We start from the raw sequence: 25,712 nt of genomic DNA, 5'->3' as shown, positions 1-25,712 counted from the left end.
AAGATAACAGGGTATACGCGAGCAGCTCTGAAACGCGGACTGAAGGCATGGGCGCTCTAATCTATGGCACATCTCAAGCTAGTTGTTGGTTTTGTCTTCTTTCACTTAAGGCTGTATCTTGACTGAGGCTCCTAAATTTACCTTCCCTTATTTTTGAGGGGAAGATACGGAGGCAAAATTATTAGAGGTTCCCCCCGCTCCACTTCCTTTTGTAATTAACTTACACTGTCAAGTCTTATTGAAACACAGAGAGCAAGAAATGGAACATATTTTTAAACTGAAGCTTTTTCAGCTACAATGATCATCTTAAATCAGCAGCTCTGATCGGTTCAGTTTCTGGGTGTCTCTTCCCATCCTCCTTAACTCTGCTGACTAATGGGTGGAGGGCAATGCCAGGCTGTACCAGTAAAGGAGAAAAAACTTTTTGTGACAATAAGTGATTAAATTCCACTAAGAAATAGATCCTGTACAGACACTCCTGAGCAAAGGGCGCTTGGTACGGCTAGTAGACAGCTGGTACATGGGCTACTGCTGGCAGTAGAAATCTTTGCACGGCTCTGGGTCCATCTGTCTGATGTGGCACTGAGAGGGGAGTTGGAAACCAACAGATAGAAAACAGTAAACTAAAAGAAAAAAGAAACAGAGACTGGGAGATTGTTGGAGGGAAGTTATGTGAAAAGGAAAACTATTTTGGTCACTTAACATAGAATTTAGACCATTGTAAGTCAATGACTTGCATGTGGTTTCTATGGTGTACAAAGTACCTGATGATAAAATGGCCCATTCAAAATACAAATATAGATTGTATTTTGTAGAGGCCAGGGAGGCAATTTTCCAAAGCTGACAAAACCTTGTTGCACAAGTTGGGTGATGAGGGAGGTCTAAAAATCACTGGCTGATCATCAGTCTCTGAAGAGAGGCGTGTGAGGCTCAGGAGGGCCTGCGGTCTAACACTGAAGCTCTTCTTCGCTCTCAGGGAGTCGGGTGCCAGCAAGAGAGCTCTGAGCGCTGGCATGGGCTGTAGAGCTGAGAACTTCTTCAAAACTGCCCCCTGTGTGGCTTGTCCCACCAACCTTGGTCTGAAACAAAGCAAACAAAGAGAGCAGCAAGTTCCTCTGCTCACACTGTAGCAAGTCCCATTTGCATTCCACCCCATGGCCATGGATGGCTGGGAACTGTTCAAAGCAGGCAGAGAACACATGGGGTTGGGTTTTTCTTAGAACAGAAGCCATAAAAACAGTCAGCTAAAACAATCCCTTTCCTCCCCTAATTTCTAAATTTCTAGGCTGAAATCATAAAATCTGCCAGTGGCATTTATCATACACTTAAAGGAACAAGTCCCTAAGTAGATCCCGGGCAGGATCCTAGATCCTACCAGTAAACTTAGTGTGGTTCTTTCTATGAGTAGCTCTCTGGTTTCACTGTTTTCTCCAGTTCTACGCAGGCTGAATAAGAGCTGGGTATTAAAATGAACTGGTTCATTTGCTGAGTAAAGTGGCCCATCCGCCATCGATAGTAACACAGCTGCTCTCAAAATACATAAACCATATTGAGATTTTGGACAGAAACAGTAACCAAAGAACAAAACCAGCAGCTTGTCTCCCCTTAGATACTTGTAGCTGCCTAAATACTGACATATAAAACTGCTCACAGCATTTTCCTGTGGGGAGGGCAGGAAGAGCTATCAAATTCCATTAATGAAACACACAACAGTGTGCTCACAGGTCAGCTGCTTTCAAAATTCTCCAGTTTGCTGAATTTGTAAATACAAGTATTAAGAAAACCCAATATGGCTAAATCTCTGAAATAGAGTTTTCCTAACAAAGACAGAACTTTAGATAAAGATTTGGAAGTGGTCAAGACTAAGTGACAAAGAGACAAAGCTGTTAAGACTGAGTTGTCTTGGTAAGCAAATGTTCTTTTGTGGTTTGGCTTGCTAATATGCCCACTTGAAGTTGATTCAAGCCTGAAAATAGGGCAAAACTTTTTACTCGATCCTAGAACTGCAGCAGGACTTAAAGACAAGTTGGCATTTTTCCAGCCTGTCGGCCACTGAATACTTAGGAAGATTATTTTAATTAAATGAACTTTGTGTCTTAAGTTTCCAGAGGGTTAGTTCTATGGAATCCTTTGTTTCACCAGCTAGCACAGGAGCTTGCCCAGCTTGAAAGTTCAATAAAATAAGGTAGCAGTAGGCTTGATATTTGCTCTGACAGTTTGAGTCGCTGTTATTAAAAGTTCCCATCTCAAGAGGTAAAAATCTGTATCCAGTCTAGTCGGCTGTGCTGATGTTCAGAAAATATCTATTGGTTATCTAAATGGGTAGAAGTGGAAGGAATACAAAGGGATAAGCGAGCGATACGCTTGACTGCAACAGACAGGAATTCAGACCTTCCAAGCTGATGCACCCACTGCATGGATGATTTCTCCTACAGTGAGGTTCAGTATAAAAAGCATTTGCAGCAAAGGTGAAAAGAATGAACAAGGAAGGCACAGAGAGGCACTGAGATGGGGCTTTGGAGATCTGTGTTCCGTTCCAGCTCCTTGGGATGCTCCTAGTCTTCCCTAGGATGGAGCCTCCCACCCGTAAAACTGTGATGATGTTTCCTTCTCTGACACTGTAATGGAGATGGCATTACCCTACGCTATCATGACTTAAAGTTGTCAGAACAGCCTATCACTAAATAGACATGAACACTCAAAATCTGAAAATGATAGAACAACCCTGCATTCTTTGATGGACATGCTTATTTAGAAACATAAAAATCAATTAAGCTCTCTGCTGCTTACTTTCCTCACACACTGACTGGAAAATTTTATCTGCTGTATGATTTCACAGCGGCATGGAAAAGACAGACCTTCCCTGTGCACCTGCTGCTTCAGTTCTAGCTGTAGTTTGTGCTTTCTATAAGAAGGAATGTCCTTCTGCCCCCAGTGGAAGGCCATTTTCTTGCCTTTTTAATGCTTTACAAGTTTTAACGCCTTTTGACTTTAATCTAGTATTTTTAGTTCCCCCTAAAATGAGGGGTGATCAATCTGGCCCTTGTCCACTGACAAACTGTACTTGGAATGTGTTGGAATCTTTCTGTCGCAACAAAGTAAAATGCCATTTTATGAGCACACTTGACTTTATCTAATTAATGAGAACCATTAGGAGACAAACCCTCTTGTTCCCCCCCTTGACTGTGCTTTCCCATGTAGCAAAGACTAGCTCACTGCAAATTTGCCATGTCGGCCCTGCTCTGTAAGAGCCTTAAGTGCTATTAGTGGTAACTGGTAACTTTCCCATCAGATCTTCCTGTCCCACAGCAAATATGTCAACACAGTTTTGAAATTTAAAATCCAGACGAAACATTTAAATTTGAGAGGAAACACACCTGCATTAAAGAAAGACGAGTTCAGCACTAAGAGCCACATGGGTAGTGTGAATCACACCTGAGTTACATGATAGCTCCCACCAGCTGTGTGCGGGGCACTTGGTGACTACATCTCTGGTATGGACAGGAGCACAGCTCAGGGGTGGAAGTTCACTCTGTGGCTGCGTCTGGCACAAAGCTCATGAGGCCACACTGCTTTCAAAACCTGACCTTGCATCCGCACATGGTTCTCTGCCTTGCACAGCACAATCAATCATGGTCACACCTTATGAGATGTCTCTGCTTTCCGTTTGCGTACTGCCGTATTTTTGGCATCTCTGAGACCACTTGTTTACTTTGGCGAACAGAAATAATTTCTTAGTAACAAAGCAGAGAAAGACTATTTCTTTGCATATTGCTTTCATTTTCCATTAGTGCTCCTGCAGTTCCATGAAATTCTTGATGGAATGGCAAATTCAATCGGTCTCCTGTACAAATGACAGGGACAACTAAGCTGTCACAGTTTAACATGCACAGTCATGTAACTCTGCCCCTAACCTTTACCTTAAGACTTGTGACAGTGGTCTCAACCTTCTCCTCAAACGATTTGAAAGTTGGAGAATTCCTAGGAGAAAAGGAAAGTCGAAGGAAGGAAGAAGAGTCAGTTGCAAACATAACGGGGTAACACCACAATTTAATCAGTTCTCACCAGGCAACAACGCTAGGACAGAACAAAGGCTGGCCAGCAGCAGAGGGCTATAGACTGATAAGGTATGAACAATCACTTGTGCTCTGTCAGTGAAATCCAATTACGCTAATTGGATGAGTATTTTTTAGCTACAAATTTGCAAAAGCAGAACCTGCCTAGTAATTGAAACCAGTGACTGGCCTGCCTACCCTCCGATACTTTTATTATGTTCTCAGACGAACAACCAGAGAACACTGGCTGTAGTGCTGCATTTCTTCTGTTTTATCCATTTGTGTTGTTACTATAAAGAAATTAACATTTTTTTTCAGCCTACGAGCAAGTTCATAATTTACATAATTATAAAGATGACAGTTTAATGTCCTAAGACTAGGATTAGAACTATATAGGAAGTGTCTTTAAGGAATCCTGACCCGCCCAATTCCATGACTTTGTGACTGCAGGTGCATCCTGCTGCTTTCAAAGACTTTAGGGACACTTTCCCAAGGGCGCCCCTCTGACAAAGCTAAGTTTTTCTCTGCCTTTCACTCCCTGTAGAACAGAACATAACACTGTTTTTTGGGAAAACTGTGAGTTGAACATGTCTTAAAAGAACAAAAAAAAAAAAAAAGGCAACAGCTGTGATTTTCCTTCTTAAACCAAACAACGAATTCTGTTTGCTGGCTTGCCTGACAACTGTGTTCCTTCTTTCTTTCTCCAAAACTTGAAACATAGCTTCTCCCTCATTTTAAATGCATTAATTTTTTCACATTTCTTCCTGCAAACAGAACATACTGACCACAGCAAATATCTGCCATGTAATGTTATGAAAACAATGCATATGCTGTTTTAAAGTGAGACTATGGATCCCCATGGACATCTGTACTCAAGTTGCCCCTCAGTTGCTTAGATGGATATCTCTTCTCCGCTTTTCGTAGCAGCTTCCCCACTGCTGATAATCCTTGTCCCATGTAGGAAGACATGCTAGAAGCAGGCAAGCTGATGTGAGTCCAAAGGCTTGTCTCCTCCTCCAGCAGTTCAGCCAGCACAAAGGACTTGGGCACATCTACAGTGGGTAAAGGGGACCTTCTTCTGGTTCTCCGCTCCTTGCTTGACAACTGAGAGCTCGATTATAGCACACTTTGTGCTTCATTATTAGTGAATACTCTGCAGCTCAAAGTGTTGTCCAGCAGGGTTCCTCTTGTACTTTCTTTACCATAAGAAACAAAGAGGTGACAGGATCTCCCTAAGCCCAGTGCAGCATAATGAAGCAGTTACTTAATCAAGTGTTTAGTTCTTAGCTTTTTTTTTTTTTTCCCCACATATCTATTACGGTATATCCAGAAAGACATTATAGAAACTGCTACCACTGAAAGCGCTGGTACCTCCTACCAACACAGCCAACAGGATGCACTACTACATCCATCTGTTCCTACATGAAATAAAACATAACAGTGATCTTTAACCATAACGGAGGGTACCCTCACAGAGGAACAATGAGGCAGAACCACTTTACCCTGGCAGGTGCCCGTGCCTCTGTGTCATCCACGGGGAAAGGCAAACACATGCAGGAGCCTGCGCTTCATTTCACAAAGCGACAAAGCCAATGGCTGCTAAAATTTTAGTGTTCCGGTACATCCTCTTTGCACATTCTGGTAACTTAGCAGGAGTATGATGATGACCTCTATTTCTGCACATACATTTACATCACATCCCTCATCAGGCTAAGTTAAACTGACCCTTATTTAACGAAAGGACAAATAGAAGCCAATTGGAAAAATAATGCAGGTTTACTTCTGGTTTCTGTTAAATAGGTGACAAACTTTTCATAAGGCAAGAAGGGTCAAAAGGAGAGAGAAACTGACTTTTATGATCTATATTTGACCCATAGGTCGCACTGGTGAATGCTTGCCTTAAAGTATCCACCTGCTGAAGTTGAACGAGTTCGCATTCATGATGTAGTTAGGAGATTTGTTTTCCCCACATGCTTGGTGGGGAGTGGGGATATTAATATATTTAGAGACTGAGGGGGTAAAAAGAAAGCTGGATCCTAATTTTATTGGAAACTGTTGGAGCTTTATTTGAACAGACATCAATATTTGGCTGCAGTCAAGTAAAGCATGATTATAGCCATTAAAATATGAAAGCACTCATATAAAATCCCTCCATAGGAGCATGATCCAAAGCCTGCTGAAGTGGAAAGCATCTCTGACGTTAATGGGCTTTGGATGATGTTCTAGAGACAGCAAAACAACTGAATTTCAGATTCAGTAATACCAACAACAATCAACTACCCAAATACATCTCAGAACTGCTTCGCTCACTCAAAGGCTTGTACAAGAGATTAAACAGTTAATACAATTAAAAGGAAAAAAACACAGATGGCCTCTCCTGCAGCCCTTATCTACATGAATAACCTTAATTGATTGAAGTGGCACTATTCATCCAACTAAAAACTGCAGAATCAGGATCAAAGTATGCAAATCCCCCCTCATTACACTGTTGAGCATCACCATAGCAAATAGAATATGGGTAGAACATTACCTCATTGCAGGCATGCTTATGGAATGGCGAATAGAGTAACTGTGGGATGAAAGCAAAAGATAAGGAAAAAAAACACTTGTAAAATCCCATTTGCAACGTGATTATAACATATCATGTTTATTCTTTAAAATTAACTTCAAGAAAATACATATATTTTCAAGAGTGCTGGTACTCTCCCCTCTCCTGACAGGCAACAGCTTGTCAAACTCACTTGTGAATTCCAGCTCACTTTCAGCACTGAAGATCTTACCACCACATTCTTATGTCAACTGATCAGCAATTTAATAGGGCTCAAAGGAAAGATGCAGAACAGTTCCTGTCAATGTCCATTTAAATGACACAGACCCCTGCTATCCACAGAGACATGAAACGTGAGAGAGGAATAGAGAGCTACCTCTGTGTTCCACAGTGACAGACGATAAGCTGTGTTGGGCAAATATGGTACGCCTCAGGTTTGTGAACATAAACAGAGCTGGTTCAAGGCAGTAGGTAAGCAGGCAATTGCCTGCCTTTGTTGCCTGTACAACGTATACAGTCCAAATAGCTAGTGCTGGCCCCCAATTTGTATAGGTTCCTGCACAACAGGCTACCTCAACAAGAAGTTTCTTCAACCAGAAAGGCAGAGCGCTCAGATGCAGAAGTTGCTGTCCCCATCTCTCTAGGACATTTCACCTCCTCCTTCACACCTCAACACTACCAAGAGTAGAAGGCTGTTTTCCACAGCTCTTATCCAGCCCTTCTTTACCACACTTCCCTCCTCAGACTTCCCAGCAGCAAGAGTATCAGAAGGTTGGCTGGTGGAGGATGGAGCCTCTGCATCCTTCAAAGATCCCCAAATCCTCCTGCACATATTCTGATCTGCAGATGGCCACTCACCCTAACTGCTTGACTTACATTAGCTGCATTCTCCCATCTGAGCCACCAATACCAACTCTGCTGTCTTAGCATCACCTATTCCTTGCTGCTGGGAAGCATCAAGCCTGTTCCAACTACGAATCTTTATTTGAAGTCTAAGAACTGTCCATAAGGACATTTAGATCTGAACATTGTAAGTGCACTGCAAGAGTACGTATTATTTCAAAAATTCACGCATGGCTACTTTCAGTGTTGACTGACAGCTGCAGCCTGGTCTGATTGAGAACAGTGAGAGCTTTACTTAAGGGACACCAACATTTGGCTGCACTCAAGCAAAGCATGATTATAGCATTAAAAAATGAAAGCCCTCATATAAACAGCACATGTGTTTGTTCTAAACTATACAAATTCAGAGCAGCGCTGTGTCCACATACACATAAAAGGTTGGGTTTTTTTTTCCAGATTAAAGATTCAGAAATGGGGGCGGGGGAGCTACTTGGCAAGCAGGGTGAGACAGCAAGATCTTATATGAACTGTTTGCTGTTGTGTATATTTTAAGGCTTCTGCTAAGCTCAGATAGACAAGAACTGACAGCAGACAATGCAAATGTTTCAATTTTTCACATAATTTTTAAGACTTACAAAAGATTAGCCCAAACATTTCACAAGTGCAGCAAATCTTTAACGATCCCAGTTAAATTAAACAAGCACGCTTGCCATTTTAGTCTTGTAACGCATGACAAATAGGCAAAAATAAGAAATTGGAAGTATTTCAGCATAGGCTGCTTGTCTAATAGCAAAACATTCCAAATACGAAGGTCTAAGTAAGAAGATTACATTGTGCCAAATTAAATTCGCACAGCTGAGAGATGGCATGTGACAGACAATCTGAATACTAAGTGCACATTTCACTGAGTTCATCTTTTAATTTCTTTACAGAGGTAAGGATGCAAGTTATAGGAAGAGTGGCAACACCTTCTTTTACTAGAAGCCTAAAACATTAAGCTTTTTAAAGACACACATCTGTGATGGTGATCAGTGCGGAGGCAGAGAACAGAGATTCTCTGACAAAGGTTGCTAAACATTACATTTTGCTTTCATGTCAAAGTGAGATAGGAAGCTCAATCTATGCCCCATTTTGCAGTTTTCTCAGTGAAGTAAGGGGCCATGCTAGGATCACTTAGCTGAACAGAAAAATTGTTCTTGACCTGTGCTGTGCACTGGTGATGCTACAAGGCCAGAGGGACTGCAGGGGATTCGGGGCTGTTCAGCCCCTCTGCTGTGTGAACTGACGTAAAGCCAGACCACTTGTAGAATCTTTCAGCACACATAAAATTGTTTTATAATTCATCAAAATTGCTTTATAATTCATCATATACTGAAGTGTTTTACAGCATAAATAAATCCAAGCTCTAAATATAAAGAACTCCTTTAATTATGTTAAGAACTTGGCCTACTATTGGAAATTTCCCCAGGACTCAAGACTTTTATAAAGAGTCACCACGTACACTTCATGACTAACATACTTTTGCTTTATTGAAGAGGAGGTAACTAAATTCTTTAAACAATCTTGATAAAACTCTGCTGGCTGAATAGAATTTTTACTGAGCGTTTGTTGTCTGTGTTCCAACCTCTGACAGAAAAAGATGGTTGAGAGAATGGGATTATGTATAAATAGGTTTTCCCAAGAGCAACATCTTTTGAATGTGTTCATTATTTGAATGTGAGACTAATCTACTCAAGAGCAAGGCAAACACACACTAACCCCTTAGTGCAGTCCTTTCCTCATCATACTCACCATGCTGTAAAAATGAGGCATTACAGTGTAAGTAGCATATGTTTTTATCATATCTAATGATGCTAAAAGGAAAGACGTTATGGCATTACATTCCATAAAACAAATCCTGCCAAATACAGAGGCAGTATTCAAGGAGAGTAATGTGTCTTACCTAATTGAATGCGATCTGTGGTGGATGCACAAGGAAAGAAAAGCAAGAGTTAAAAGTATTATGAAAATGTAACAAAAATATACATATATATCTGTAGCATGACAACTGCCTGAGGAGAAAAATATAAACATTTCCATTCAAATCTTTATGCTGGAATTCACACCAGAACACAGATCACAGAATGGTCAGGGTTGGAAGGGACCTCTGGAGATCATCTAGTCCAACCCCCCCTGCCAGAGCAGGGTCACCTACAACAGGTTGCACAGGACAGCGTCCAGGCGGGTTTTGAATGTCTCCAGAGTGGGAGACTCCACAACCTCTCTGGGCAGCCTGTTCCAGTGCTCTGCCACCTTCAAGGTAAAGAAGTTCCTCCTCATGTTAAGATGGAACTTTCTATATTCAAGTTTGTGCCCGTAAACTCTTGTCCTATCACTGGGCACCACTGAAAAAAGACTGTTCCCATCCCCCTGGCACCCTCCCTTTAAGCATTTATACGCATTAAAAAAGATCCCCCTCAGTCTTCTTTTCTCTAGACTAAAAAGACCCGAGTCCCTCAACCTTTCCTCATAAGAAAGATGTTCCAATCCCCTAATCATCTTCGTAGCCCTAATCAGTTGAGATTCCTTCAAAGCAAAAATTGTCACACACTCATTCACTATGCAGTCGCCTATTCTGTGTGCAATGAAGGACAGTTTTGTCTGATAAACTTTATTTTCTCTTCATTAGATCAGATTTAAACAATGCTAACTGTTTTTCCCTCCCAAAATCCTACCTTAATCTCATTAAAGAGAAAGTATAGGTGAACTGGAATTGTACATCAGAAGCAAATGTCTTTTTTTTCCCCTATGGATTTCTTCATCATCTCTCAGTTGAGGAGGGTATGGAAGAAATAAGGGGGTTTTAATTCCTAAAATGACATTTTCTAAAATACTTCTTCCTTGTTGAAAACATACTTGAGACACTTTGACACTGTTTTCCAGCTCACAAGAAACTTAATTAAGGCAGCAGAACTGCGAGAGGCACACTGATATACAATATTCAAAGGATGTCATTAAGGTTCCAAAGTCAAGAAATGATGAGGCAGACAGCATCTCCTTCATCTGTGTGTTACTGATGTAGTCTTTAATTACAGACCACTTCAAGGGAACACCTGCCTCATGCAGTGAGCCAGATAGATGGTGCACACTTAATGAACATCTCTTCAATACTTATTTTTCACATCCTTTTTCAATGTGTGGTGCGATGCATTATTTACTGCACAATATTCATAACTTGCTCTGAAGAAAACCATTGATTTCTTCAGGGTTATTTACAGGGCTCATCATCATGTATATTGGTGCTTCTCAAACATTCATGGATTTATCTTCACAACACATTTCTGCTTAGACCTGCTTAAGTAATACTGTTGCCCATACGTAGCCTAGCCTCCTTTTACTACCTGCTGACTCCCAGTGATGGCCACCCCCTTCTCCATGCTATTATAGGTACTTGTACACCCATATTTGTTACTGGAAATCTGTGTTACTGCAGAGCTCTAAAAAACAGCACAGATGAAGGGATGTCAGTAGAAATGAGAGAAAACAACTGCTTCACCCATCAGCAAAAGAAATGCCGATTCTGAAGCAAGACAATATTACTATCTCCTTTGTAGGGGATATCAGAGACACAGAGATTTAAGAATGGTAGTTTTGGGTATGATATCTACAATATTTCAAGGAATTCAGCTCCCAATGAGTTCAGCAACAGTTTTAAGAGCCTGGAAGATCCTTAGATCATGGAAATCCTGGAAGTGCACAGCAAAAGGCTGTGCAAAAACTCCACCACCACCAGAACAAAAACCCCAAAAAGGCATAACAATAAAGGCACAGCAAAAATCAACTCCCATAGCACTAAAGCTGATTAATTATACCTGAGCCATCTCCAACTGATATTGGCCTAACCTCCTTCTAAAAACTTCAAATGAGAGAGATTTCACAGCCTTCAGAAATAACCTGTGCCCCTGTTCAGCTTTACAGCTGAATGCTTTTCCTGATCTCTCACATTAACTTACTACTTCCTCCCTCTCCATTCATTATTCAGCCACACTTGTCTAGCCTAAAAGCCAACTTGTTCAAATGCTCTCACTGGCTGTATTTTCTGAAGCTGATTTTCAACATTTTAATTTTTCTCCCCATTCCTTCCAGTTCATCTGCACACCCTTCCAAGGGTGGTGCCCTTGCAACAGCCTGAATACTCCAGCTGAGTCCTCATCAGAGCTGGGCAGAGCAATTCTCTCCCAAATCTTACAGACAACACTCCTGTAACACTTGCTGGAATTAAATATGTATTAGCAATGATTGCATGACAGCACTGACTCCCGCTACATTTGTGAGCCACTAGCCTAGCACTTGCTAGGCCCTTACCTGCAAAGCCACTGCCCAGCTGGTTGGTCAGTGCTCTCCATCTCTGCTTTTGATTTTTTTCTATCTGTCAATAAAGCACCTTACAGTTTCCTACACTGAATTTTATTCTATCATTTAAAATAAATTTGAATTCTAATCCTGCTGTCTAAAGTGCTTGCATTCCCTCGCACTGCAGTCATCTGGGGATTTTAATTGTACACACAATGCCATCATCTAAGCCTGTAATGAAAATGCTGAAGAGTAATAGATTCAGGACAGATGCCTGCAAAATCCCGCATTATGGTAAGCTATTGAGACCTATTCTTCGAAAATAATTTTCAACTCCCTATGCCCTCTTCCTGCTAAAGCAGTAACATGTAAACTCTGTTTCTTTAGTTGACTTGCAGGAACGAAACAAGTATGGACAGCCTTATCAACGTCTAGCTCTATCACATCACCTGCCTCCCCTCCATCCTCTATGACAGGTGCTGTCAGTTCAAGATAATTGTTCTTGACAAACTCTTTTATGTTTTTGCCATCACGTTATATTCTAGACACTTAGAAAATAACAGGTTAATGCATTCCTCCAGTATCTACTTTGTATTTTCCATAATTTCCCTTGCCCTTTTCCAGAGGGATGAACTTTGCCTTCTTCCACTCCTCTGGGACCTCATGTGCCTTCTGTGCTGATTCCCATCATCTCTGAGGGGCAAATTCAGCTGCTACAGTCATGCCTCCAAGCTCTCCCTCCCTGCAGACTTCTGTCTCTTTCCACATGTGCCTTGCAACTCCTGGCAGGAATGAGGCATTATGTTATCTTTATTCATCTTTAGAGCTAGCTCATCCCAGGCACTGAATCTGAAAGGGGTCTGTGCTATCATGTAATTAAAGAAAATGTACGAGACAGTTGAATGAAGGATGTATAAGCAGTATAACTGCTGACATCCTAATTTGCATGCATGCCTTTGTTAGCTTAATCTTCAAATGCATTTACTTATGTGGTAATGTGCATGTAGTAGCGTAGTGTACGTAGTTTCCTTTTTTATTTTTTCAAAGCAAACAAAACTCAGAAAGTCTCTCACTTGGTATCACAACTTATTACTAAAAAGGCCATGAGCAGGGAGGAAACTCTTAGATCCATGTAGACAGCTAGAGAGTAGTCCAGCAGTATTGCATGAAGAGACCCAAACTTTACCAGTATGCAAAGGAGCAAGGGATAAAGACCCTCAACTCCGTATCACATCTGTGCTCTACATGGCAAGCCCCATGTTGAAATGCTAGCGTAACCTCTGTTTCTGAGAGAGCTGAGCTCCTGCTACTGCCCTTCGAGTGATCTGGGACTCCCCTCTTCCCCTTTGCCTTCCTTGTCTATGGCAGAAAATGTTAAAGGACACCATATAAGCTGGAGGTGGAGGGACAACAGAAAATCCTGATGGCATATCATTAATCACAAGAGCTATTAATGAAGAATTTATTATCTTAACTGTACTGCTAGTGCCTGGTTTGTATTCTAAAGCAAAAGTATCTGTATACTGTTTTTATATGCATTTCTGGTATATCTAGTAATATGATGTTATTAAATAGAATGCATTACAACTGTAGAGAGACCTTACAAGCACTAATAATTAATAAAAAATTTAGAAGATGTAAAACACTACTGATTATTCATGCACAAAATGAACTAGAGAGTTGCGACACTGGGAAGCTGCGGTGGGGATAAAAGAGAAGCACAGCAGCTGCATGAAAAGCACTTTGTCCCCAAAGGGTGGCTTCTCTGTTCTTTGGGACACACAGAATTTTATGATTTTTCTTTCTTGTAATTTTCATCTTCTTGAATTCTAATGCAGCAAAATAGCACATTTGGGGGAGTCTATCTGGCCTGTTGCTGATATATGACATTTTAATAATTTTTTTAGAGATAACACAAGATGAAAATTATGACCCTGCATCTTCAGAACAGAAATACGCATTTCTTGTGGTGCTCTGTACACTTGACATAGCAAGCAACCCAGAAAGCAGGCTTCAATATTTAGAGTCAGGCTGACCACAAGCACTTTCAAAATCACCGTCGCCACAGTCAGGTGGTAAAGGCCAAACATGCCAGACTGCTGAACATACTGGGAATTATGATGAGCATCTGGATTTTAGAAATCAGTTTCAAGTGTCTGCTTTGAATGAAAGCAGAACAGGGATTTGCATCTGGATGCCATAGGTGACTCTCAGCCTTAATGCCTAAGCAAGAGAATTAAGCCAGAGTCCGATGTGTGTTTAAATCAGCATTATGGGAGGGGGCGGTGATAATCCATATACTACATCACTGAAATTAAATGGTCTGGATTAGCGAAAGAGCAAGCAAACAATGAAACAAAGAATGCATGCCTCCTTACAGCTTACTCCCCCAAACGTGGCTGGCATTGGAGTGGGAGAGGGGAAGATTTTTAAAACCAGATCATTTAAGTGATAAGGTTTACAGTGGGACCCCACACAGAACTGCACCTGCCCAACTTCAGCCAAGGTCTTAGGCCAGCTTTGCTGCTGAGGGAAGCGTGCTGACCATTACTCCAGATTTAGGATGTTCAGCAGATGCAGAATGCCCAAGTCATGCCATTCTTTATGTAACTATGGGATACTGGCTATACCACTTGCTGCTTCATCACCAAGTGTCAAGAAAAATCTACCTGAGAACTTAAATGAAAACAGTAAGAATATACAGAAAGTGGCAGTGCTGGTAGTTCATATTTTCCTTAAAAATTCCCAACCAGGTTGAAGGTAACCATTTTGATCAAAGAACGCTACTAGGAACAAGCTTCTTGGTTAATCAAAATCCTTACGGACTTAGCCTCTGCTTTGAGCTCTTGGCTAAAGGACTAATGGGATAAATACCACCCATCTGCTTTCCAAGCACTAGTCAGAAGCATGATCACCGTGGGGGTGGGGGTTAGTACTCATAGGTAGGACAAAATCATTTGGTAGCAATCATTAATTAAGGGAAATATTAAAGGAAAAACATGCTCTATTACAGTGAAGACATTCTTGCCTTTGCAGTTAATCTCACACGCTATGCAAAGCACAAGCGACAAGACCTGAGAAGTAGGGAATTGTTAGAGTCATCCTTCCCTATATGAACAAGAGCCGGCGTTCAAGGTTATTTGCACACCAACTCTTTGGTCACTGCTGTAGGATCTAAAGCATGGAAGCAGCAACAGGACCTGTTCACTGAACAGTGGGCTTGTCTTTGTTACGGGAGGACGTGTTAGGAAAGAACAGAAGATGAAACAGAGGGTGTGTTGATGCCACATGCAACACACATCACATGCTTTTCTCAAAAATACAGAATACAGCTATGAATGCAGGGAAGGCAGTAAGAAGAAACAAAGGTAGGAAAAAGGCTTGTGAAAGCAACTCATGCAACTGGAGCCTCAGCCTGGAAAAAGGGAACTGAAGTGAAATACGATAAAACCACAGGAAATCATGAGTGAGATGAAGGACAACAGAAGGACTACACTCACTGTTTCTCACAATAGAAGAGCCAGAAGGCATCAAAGGAAAGACCAGGGAGACTCAGAATAGGAAAGGAATGAATGAATAAACCATATACTACTTTACCACATAATTATCTGTTCATCTGGTTCATTGATGAGGTGTTATGAATGTCAAAAACTCAAACAAGTTAATATAAATTTTAAAAAAAGGGTAAATTCATGAAGAAAAATCCTTCAAAGACTTCTAAGTGAAAACTCAAACTTCTGTTTTAGAAAGTTTTCAGCTCTCAGATTTCTGAACACTAAAAAGATGTACTACAGAAATGTAACTGCATGCCTCCTTATTCTTGTGTCCTTTTCGAGGCATATACTACCTATGGATGTTTAACTGTATTAAGTCAATTATTAGTTTATGTTCATACCCTGGTTGCAAGTCACTCGCTAGATTTCCATTTTAAACTGCAATGTGAAAAAAGCCACTCGCAGCAAAAAAAACCCCGTATATATTTGAAATACCGTAAAATGATTCACACAGATCTTAGGATATAGTTACCTCATACATTACAAAATCACCAAAACAGTGAGTATATACCAATATCTCTAATAAATGAGACCCTAATTCTGCAGCTGAAACAATATATTGTAGAGTTACCCTTGCCCATTTTTTTCATCACAGAAAATCAACTCCCTAAAACACTTGAGAAGTTCTGCAATCCTGCTACCAAGTTGAAAACTGGTTTACAGTGTACAATTTCTTCATTTATGCTCTCATTCTGAGGAACTTTAAGACCAAAACTTTTAAACATAGATCAACATATAAAGCCTGATATTTAAGTTGCATTTAAGTGACAGTTCTCCTGACCTCAATTCCCGCTACTCTAATTTTATACATACAAATGCAGAACAATACTTTGCCTTTGTACATCTTTAAAAAGCTGATGAAATATAGCCTGAAATATTTTTTTGATTTATCTTTCCACAAGCAGCTCCAAGGCAGGCTTGTTTTTGTCAGATGATGTTGGTATCCAGAATCCATGTATGAATAAAATTGGGTTAATAAACGTCTAACAGCAATTTTTTGTTCCATTTTACTTGTACATTTTCTTGAGTTTGCAAAGTTATTCCAGAAGGATTTCAAATTGCAAGTTTTTTTTTAAACCAGTACTCAAATAAGAATTGCATCTTCATTCATTGTTACCCCTTCTTTTTGTTTGAAACCATGAATGTTGTAAAATACTCTGACAACAAAGTACTTGAACCTTTAAAACACTAATGCAGAAGGAAAAGAAGAGCTGACAGATAACTTATACTTTTTGTCCTCAAAATAAGACCAGAGAAGCAGCAGATCCTTGTACCTCATATCTCCAAACTTCTTGCTGATAGCAGTTCCTACATTGCTGATAGCTGCTGTTGCTTTTTGTCCTGCATGGCTCAGGGTCTCATGTGTTTTCTTGTAACTGGAAACAAAAAATACAATAGAAATAGTGATAAGTATTAAAAAAAGAGAGGCTAGAACCCCCTACAATTAATTCCCCTTTCCCTTATTTCCGCACTTTAATGTCCTACCCACTGCAAGGTTAAGAAACATAATAACTGTAGCACAAAACAAATTAGATAGATGCCCACTTCTGCACAGCTTCCTAAGTACTGTGTAATCCTAATGTGAGCAAAATGCTTTCCCGAGCAATTCTCCACTGTGACTCTCCCCCTTGCAGATACTCCTCTGAGTGGGTCAGCGCAAGCTGTTTAAAAGTGGAATACAGTGATTTGTTGAATAGCTGTTTGATACATTTTCTGTAGATTTACATCAAATAAGCATTCTTGCAGCAGACACTGACTTGGTAGCAAAATCTGCTGTCTAAAGCACAAAAAAGAATCAGGACATATAAACTCTGCTCTTCCGTGAACATAAATAGGTACATTTAAAAGATGCACTTCACAATGACTTACTGATATTTCAAATTAGACAAAATTAATCAAATTTGTTTCCATATGCTACAATTTTACTTTTTAAAAAACTCTTTAAAGGAAGAAGGTTTTGTGAGAGAGAGAAAGAAAGATGGAAAAATCTAGACAGTGGATGCATATTCTTAATAGCACTGAGTACTTTCAGAAGTCACTCATTTCATGCATAGCATACACATTCAAACACAGAATCATCTTAATTTACTGATCTGGAATATATGCTCTGAACCACATAGATCCTTCAGTACAGTTAAGTTGCATTCTCAGAGTAATCAATAAGCTTTTCTGCACAGATGCCTTTTTGCTGAGTAAACTAACTCTGAGCATGTCCGAGGCTTCCTTCCGAGTAAATTATCTGATACTCCCAGTGACGCAGACAAGCTCAGAATTAGAAGTACTGACCTAGTAACAAAAAGAGAGCACATTATAATCAGTCTTGTATCCTGTGGTGTGTGTTGGCAGACGAGAACTGAAGAGCTGATCATGAAAAATTCAGAAAAACAATTCCACTGGTTCCACTTCTCTGTTGAAGAAAACCTGTATGACTGCAAATGTGTACCAAAATACACTGAAGATCAATAAAGAAAATCCCACTGCCCAATTCCTGAAACAGAGTATTTTCTTCTTACTTATAGGTATATGAAAGCAATACAACTTTGTGGAGGCAGGAAGGGAAACAAGAGAAGATTAACATTTGCAATATGGCAAATCATATTTTTATGTCGTGTCATTTTAGGCTTAGCAGTACCTATTACCGAAAGTCCTCTGCTGAGGACTGTTTTACAAACTACAGGTTAGAAGGCAGATGCCAAGTAATGCTCTATTCTTTCAGAAAACAGTCTATCAGCAATTAACTTTTCCCAATACAAATACTTTGATTTTATGTTCCTAAGCCACAAAATATCTTCCAGACTACTGACCTAACAAGTTCTAAAACTGCCAAGTGAAATGTTTTGTTCTATGAAGGTGCTTGTCTCTGTTTTCACTGACTAGAAAGGCAGTCTACATGGAGCAACTTAGACCAGGGTACCAAAACTCTAGAAACCTAGAGTTAGATAAGCTGAGTTAATCACATGCACAATGTTGAAAGACAAGAAGGGCTAAAACATTGTAACAGTGACCGAAGAAACGCCAATTACAATTAGATAGGTAGTAGCTCTGGTTATGCCTGTTTTATCTCTTCTGGCAGAATAGAAAGAAGACAGAAAAGATTGTTTTCACTGGGTCTCCTTTCTCCTCAGCCTTGCTGTCTGTCCCTGGACACAGCAAGATTGCAATGGTCTTATTTCACTGAGACCTCATTCTCAAGCTTAACTAGTTTAATAGCTCTGTAATTCTCTTGCTATCAGTGGACATACTCTCATATAAACTGGAGTTGGATTGAGACCCTAAAATTGATATCATGATAGTTCAGTCAAACTATGAGCATGTTGCTTTTTGATAAGTGTTGCCTATGGGAAAAAAAAATCATATATTCTAATGCCTGTGGGGTTTTTTTATATCTATGGGCATTTCTTAAAATGCCTACATTATTGCATACAAGTCTTTAGACATTTTCCTAACATTTAGACATTTCCAAGTTTCCCAAACCATTCAGCATAAGTGGAATTTTGCTGATGACAAAATGAAGTCCAAGACTTTACTTCCAGGTCTAAGAGGTCCTTGATAGCAGAACCTAATTATGTCCAGGTTGACCATACCTAATAAAATATATTGCAGATATCCTTCTGAATAATTTCTTGAAAAAGACACCTTGGAGTTAATTTTATTCATGGGTCTATTTAGCTTTATGAAAAAAACATCTCCATGTCTTCTTGTCTTCCCTTTCTGCTTCAGGTTCTTCACACTGTGTAAAATTGTTAAGAGAATAGTCCCAAATGCCCCATGCAGCAGACAGACTCAACTTTAATTGAGAAACATTAGAGTCCGCTACGTATTTCGAACATTACGTTAGCCAGAACACACTTTCTGGGAATTGGCTAAAATGACACCAATTTTGGCATTCCAACTAATACTGTGTTTTCTCTGTAAATCTCATAAACCCAACATCCACCCCAGTATTTCCACTAGCAAGGAAGATATGGAGACTGCATTTATGTTCTTAATGCTTTTGACATTATATAACAGCATAAATCCAGATAAGACTGTTACACAACTGGTCCTTTTTCAGCACCAACTTCAGCAAAAATGACCTTTGACATGAACCTCCCCCCTGCCTCCAGTGCTGAGAAAGAGCAGAACAAAAGAACAACAAAGGTAAAAATGCAGTGCAACATGCAATACCTGTCAGCAGAAAGAATAAACCTTAATTTGCATCTCAGTAGAGCTTACTGATAGTTTGTTTAAAAATCAAGCCCCCCCCATCCCTGTCTCTCCAGTGTCATGCATGTCACTGTGCCTTCTTCATAAATAAATTATTTTTCCACAAAGCACATTGCCTTACTGTACTTGGTGATGCTCTGTATTGATATACAGCCTGGTATTTTGGCTCAGATTTTTTATCATCTATCATCATATTTATGTCATATTTACAGCATTCATTTGATACCTTGCCAAACACTCTGGTAACAATGATCTCCAACTTATTCTCTTTGACTTCTGGGAATCTTCTCAGTTGTGTGTAGCATTAATAATCCAAGTCAGCAATTTTCATATCCTCATGTAACACACAATAGTTTGCAGTATTGTTTTAATGCACTGAACAGCTTACACAGTTTTCAGAAACCTTTCAGAGCAGAATTAAAGTTGGATATTCCAGGTAAGACCTACTAACATTCATTCATTAGAAAAAGTGCTGTACTTATGGCTTAAGCCCTCCTAACACCGTCAACTGCTCCAACACGCTGTCATCCACAATACCTGTACACTCTCTCATCCTTTGGGCAGCCATTGCTGGCAATCACTGGGCACGTACTGACCACCCAGCCCATCAGGACAGGTGACAGCATCTCAACAGGCAGTCAGCCATCGGCTGAAATAAAGTCAGTGACTCTGAACCTTAAGGCAGAAATGCTCCAGCAGAAACAAACTCGGAGAATTTAGGACACACAGATTAAAGAAATATCACTTTCCGTCTGACCCACAGCACTTATTTTTACACAAATACATTAGTCTCTATGCCTTTCTGACACTAATGCAAAGTCACCATAATGTCCCTGAGTATAACAGCATTATGCCAGACACCCAGTGGCATTAGTAAAGGTAGAAACAGGTTACTTGATTTATGCAGTTAAAGTAGAAATGCCTTCTCTGTTTTTGTGGCATCTAAACATACTCCATAGCACAGAATAATTGCTGGTAGTGGCTGACAAGATCATATTCCATGCTTTTCACTAAGCACTTAACAGTAAATATTTGTAACATGTTTTATAGACAAGAAAGATTACACAAACATGGTATGTGAATTGCTGTCACAATTGTAAACTTTTTAATAAAACTCACCTGTGTCATTCTGAGCATTACATTTTTATATGACATTCACCTAAGAATTTCATCCATCATCTTTTGTTTACAATTTGGTTTTTAAAATAGGGTATTTCTTTAACAAAAGCACGTGTTTATAAAACTGATTATTAGAGGTTATCATAAAATATGCTGATATTGCAGTTATATTCTGACAATATGCCCAACACATTTAAAAGAAGCTTTAAAGATAACTCACATCTCCAGTAATGTAACAGTTGAATTAGGCAAAGTAGATTTGCGGCATATTTTGACTGCTTTTTCACCTGACAGTTTTGTATACTGCATTTAGGTTGTGCTGTCATACGACAACCAGGTCTCCCCAGCTGATTTTTACAGCTAGCAAAAGCAAATGAAAGAAAATAATGTTTCATAAAACAGAACATGTGAAGGAAATACTGCTTCATATAGGGTATAGCCAGGCAGCAGACATATAGAGAGGTCAGAGAACTAGGTGTGTAAATGACCGATATCATCTGCAGGATAAGAGAGGATAGTCACGCTGCACGCTATTTGATCTCAACTCAGTACAGAATTGCCCTTCACAGGGCAGAGTTAAATCAAACCTTCCTTCACAGGCGCAGTACATGGACTGCTGACAGAAGTAAGCTACAAACACAACACTCATATTTTGCATGCCAAGCTGCACATTGGACCTACTACTGTAAATTATAAAGAATTTAAATGCAGCTTCTGTAAAATCAGTACATCTGCTAATTAGTATATCTTCATTCAGCATTGTGCCCCTTCATCAATGCTCGCTGGCAAAATTAATCCATTTGAGAAACCCTCTTCTGTGATAAAGCTTACATAAGATGCAATAAAATGCAAACAATTAACAACAATACCATACAGCAGAGCAGAACCTGGTAGCACAAGCCATGCCCTATGGAGCTTCCTTCTTTTTAGTTTTTTAACGATTAGTCAGCTTAAAAATGACATTTCTGGAATCCATGTGAAGCATCTGGATCTTGTGAGAAACTCTCAGCTAGTAAACTGTTTTTCTGTCAATTTGCTGTGAAAAACTGGGTTCAGCATTAACCAAATTATGCTCATGCTCAAATGAAATAAACGCATATATGAATGGCAGATAACACGTACATAAAACATTCTCTAAGAGCATTCATATTGCCATTTTGCCCACAAATGAACTCTAGGGTGTTGTGGGGGTGGTTTTTTTTTAGCGCTCACCTGAAATTCATTCCAACTGCAAAAAGAAACAACGAGAGATGTACTTTTTTTTAGACATTCTTCCCTTTGCCAGGTATGTTAAGAATGAATGGAAACTGTGCTGGCACTTGGATGGGTACATATGATTAAATCAGTGAAAGGAAGTGTGCCCCAGGTAGTTCCTCTCCCACAGAGAGAGGAAGGGCAGAGCTGAGGGAATTGAACCTCTGCAGGTCACAGGGGACCTGCCTGAAGCCAGAAATCTGTGCATAGCACACCAAAGACGACTGTTCAGTAGGGTGGAGAGACTCACGGGTCAGGAAAGGTGCCAGACAAAGGTGACAAATATTTTGTGCTGTCCTGCACTGTAATCTTCAAAACCTTCAGAAAAATTGGGGATACAATTGTGTGAAAGGCACTATTTGTGCAATGCAGCATAGAATACGGGAAAACCAAGCAATTGTGGTACATTTAATCTCAGGTAGAAAAGCCACAGCATGTTGGCTTAAGCACAGATCAGATTAAGACATTCCAGGCCGAAACTTCACAGTTCATCACACCTTAAACTATGCCAATACTGCACACTACATCAACAAAATTATGCAGATTAAATATATCCCAGCCTCCCTTTTCCTTTCCTCCCCTTCCCATCCTCTCCTTTCTTCCCCTTCCTTCCTCTTCTTCCTCTCTTTCCTTCATCTTTCTTCTTCTCCCTTTCTTCTTTAGTTTTCCCTTCCCTTTCTTTTCCTTTCCTCCCCTTTCCTTTCCTCCCCTTTCCTTTCCTTTCCTCCCCTTTCCTTTCCTTTCCTCCCCTTTCCTTTCCTTTCCTCCCCTTTCCTCCCCTTTCCTCCCCTTTCCTCCCCTTTCCTCCCCTTTCCTCTCCTTTCCTCCCCTTTCCTCTCCTTTCCTTTCCTCTCCCCCCCTTTCCTCTCCCTTTCCTCCCCTTTCCTCCCCTTTCCTCCCCTTTCCTCCCCTTTCCTCCCCTTTCCTCCCCTTTCCTCCCCTTTCCTCCCCTTTCCTCCCCTTTCCTCCCCTTTCCTCCCCTTTCCTCCCCTTTCCTCCCCTTTCCTCCCCTTTCCTCCCCTTTCCTCCCCTTTCCTCCCCTTTCCTCCCCTTTCCTCCCCTTTCCTCCCCTTTCCTCCCCTTTCCTCCCCTTTCCTCCCCTTTCCTCCCCTTTCCTCCCCTTTCCTCCCCTTTCCTCCCCTTTCCTCCCCTTTCCTCCCCTTTCCTCCCCTTTCCTCCCCTTTCCTCCCCTTTCCTCCCCTTTCCTCCCCTTTCCTCCCCTTTCCTCCCCTTTCCTCCCCTTTCCTCCCCTTTCCTCCCCTTTCCTCCCCTTTCCTCCCCTTTCCTCCCCTTTCCTTTCCTTTCCTTTCCTTTCCCATTCCGTCTCTTTCCCCTGCCCCCTTTCCACTGACCCTTTCCTGCATATTTTTAATCCTGATCATTTCAGAGACTCAAATTTACACTCAGGTCTCCCCTCCCCTCCTTACAGTTAGATAGACATACATACAGCTATCTGTAATATATGTGTCTGTATTTTCTGGTGCACAATCATAATTACAGTGGAATTGTCCCTGAGAAACTACCATGATATTCACTGACATTGCTGGGGAATTTCCATTAGCTGAAGCTCCCGGTGTAAACAAGTAGACATACTTCTTTTAGAAAAGGGACAATAAGAATAGCCTAAGTTAACTTCTCAAAGTCCTTTCTCCAGCCTTATTTTCCATTGCTCCACCCTTCCAAATTCAAGGCCAGAGATACATGTGAAAAAGCAGCAAAAAAATTGTCTTTGAAGAAGGCATGAACATTGCCTGGTGTGACCCAAAGGACACGAAGTCAGTGGAAGTGAGATGCTCCCTTTCATACAGCACAGGCTCACATGCAGGTAATGTGCTTGCTAAAGCTAACATGCTTATTTCTTCACCTACACAACTGCTACATTTACTTGCAAATTTACAGAAGAAAATGTCAAAAGGTGATTACATATTGCAATGAACAGAAACACCCACGTTTCTTTCACTACCACTCATAACAAGTATGTGTGTGGGAACATGGTATACTGAATTCCTAAAAGTCACAATAGGGCTGCGGTTGTCCACAAATTATATCCGACTTCCTGAGAAAATTCTGAACCTCTGGAACACATTACTATATATTTAAAGTTATACTAATGAAGACTGCAGGTACAGTAGATTGTAAGTCTAAAACACATGCAGCGCGACTATTACTTTCTATTTTCTCATCACCTGGCAGAAATTTGAACTACAAAATGTTAAGTTCCCACTATTTGTGGAAACCCATACAATTGTCCTCAGGTTCCCTATCGGCAGAACTAAGCTTGCTCACATAGTTTTCAACTAGCAGACGACGAAGAGATCTTTATTCTCTCTCTGGAGGGAAAGGCCAAGTCCCTGTTGAATGCACTTGTCCCACATCTCAGGTAAGTATTACATGTAAGAGCAGAGCATTACTGAAACCTCCCTAAAAAGGCTCCTGAAGACAGCCACCACCTGAGAAAGCCCCAGGTACTGTCTAGGAGACATACTGTTCGGAGCTAGCACTTACAGTTCTCTTGATTCTGGCCACTAATTCATGAGATTTTCTGTTTCTACAAGTGACAATTTTTGTCTGTGAGGGCAAAAGATGAAAAGTCATTTTGAAAACACAGCTTTGTGAGACTCTTATCCTAGACGGCAGTCTTGCATGGGTCCACTTTCCATCACATCAATTTCCCAATCCCCTGGCTGGAATCACTGAGTATATAGTGATTCAACACGACTGAGGATGGAGAGTATGATCCAACCAGTGAGTCACCCAGGGCTAGTCACTCACTCCCACACCTTAGGACTTCCTCAACCAAGAAAGGAAGGTCGGTCATTGTAGTAGGGGACTCCCTTCTGAAGGGAACAGAGGGCCCTATTTGTAGACCTGACCCATCCCACAGGGAAGTCATCTGCCTCCCTGTAGCCAGAATTAAGGACATACGGAGAAAACTCCCTTCCCTGGTTCGGACATCAGATTACTACCCACTGCTGATATTTCAGGCAGGTGGTGAAGAGGTAGGTACCAGAAGTCTAAAGGTAATGAAGAATGACTTTCGGGACTAGGACGGCTGGTTAAGGGATCAGAAGCACAAATAGTGTTCTCCTCTATCCTACCATTTGCCGGGGATGACGAGGGGATAAATAAGAGGAGCCAGCAAATTAACTCCTGGCTCCGAGGCTGGTGCATCCGGCAGAACTTTGGCTTCTTTGATCATGGGCTGGTCTACAGGAAACCAGGCACGCTGGCAACAGGTGGGGATAGCCTAACCCGTAGGGGAAGAAAGATCCTGGGACAAGAATTAGCAGGGCTCATTCATAGGGCTTTAAACTAGGTTTGAAGGGGGATGGGGATGAAACCAGGATTACAAATGTGGTGCCTGGGAGCAGCATACCAGTGCTTCTGGGTAAAAGCGTTAGCAAGGTCTTGCAGTCCATCTCAGTGATGGCAAGGGATGGTGGTTTGTGTGGCAGCAAAGACATGAGTGGTAGTGATAATTTGGTAACTACAGAAGAGTGTGAGCATGATCAGGTGTGAATTAAGGCTTGTCCTCCCAAGAAAGTGGCAGGACAATTAGCCCAGCTGAAGTGCATCTACACTAATGCACACAGCATGGGGAATAAACAGGAGGAGCTGGAGGCCATTGTACAGCCAGGAAACTATGATATAATTGCCATAACAGAGACGTGGTGGGAAGACACACACAAGTGGAGTGCTGTGATCGATGGCTACCAGCTTTTCAAAAGGGATAGGCAAGGAAAGCGAGGTGGTGGGGTGGCCCTCTATGTTAGGGCCAGTTTTGAATGTTTAGAATTTAAC

At 40.9% G+C, this 25,712-nt stretch overlaps 1 protein-coding gene across 3 annotated transcripts in view; it reads right to left on the bottom strand.

Annotated features, from left to right (window-relative positions):
• Nucleotides 1-947: 947 nt before the first annotated feature.
• The window catches only part of TPD52L1 (tumor protein D52-like 1), a 41,149-nt gene continuing 16,384 nt past the window's right edge, over nucleotides 948-25,712 (bottom strand). Inside the window, exons 4-8 of one of the 3 annotated variants that reach the window (XM_009880144.1) lie at nucleotides 16,607-16,708; nucleotides 9,389-9,403; nucleotides 6,586-6,624; nucleotides 3,921-3,981; nucleotides 948-1,079 (exon numbers count right to left, since the gene is read on the bottom strand). In XM_009880144.1, coding sequence (XP_009878446.1) covers nucleotides 948-1,079; nucleotides 3,921-3,981; nucleotides 6,586-6,624; nucleotides 9,389-9,403; nucleotides 16,607-16,708 — 349 coding nt within the window. The remainder of the gene's footprint in view (nucleotides 1,080-3,920; nucleotides 3,982-6,585; nucleotides 6,625-9,388; nucleotides 9,404-16,606; nucleotides 16,709-25,712) is intronic. The other 2 variants (XM_009880145.1, XM_009880146.1) reach the window with 2 other exon arrangements.

This window comes from Charadrius vociferus, unplaced genomic scaffold (genome assembly GCF_000708025.1).
Source record: "Charadrius vociferus isolate BGI_N301 unplaced genomic scaffold, ASM70802v2 scaffold82, whole genome shotgun sequence".
Lineage (NCBI taxonomy): Eukaryota > Metazoa > Chordata > Aves > Charadriiformes > Charadriidae > Charadrius > Charadrius vociferus.
Note: the sequence above shows the minus strand (reverse complement) of the source record. Positions and strands in the feature narration are given on the sequence as shown.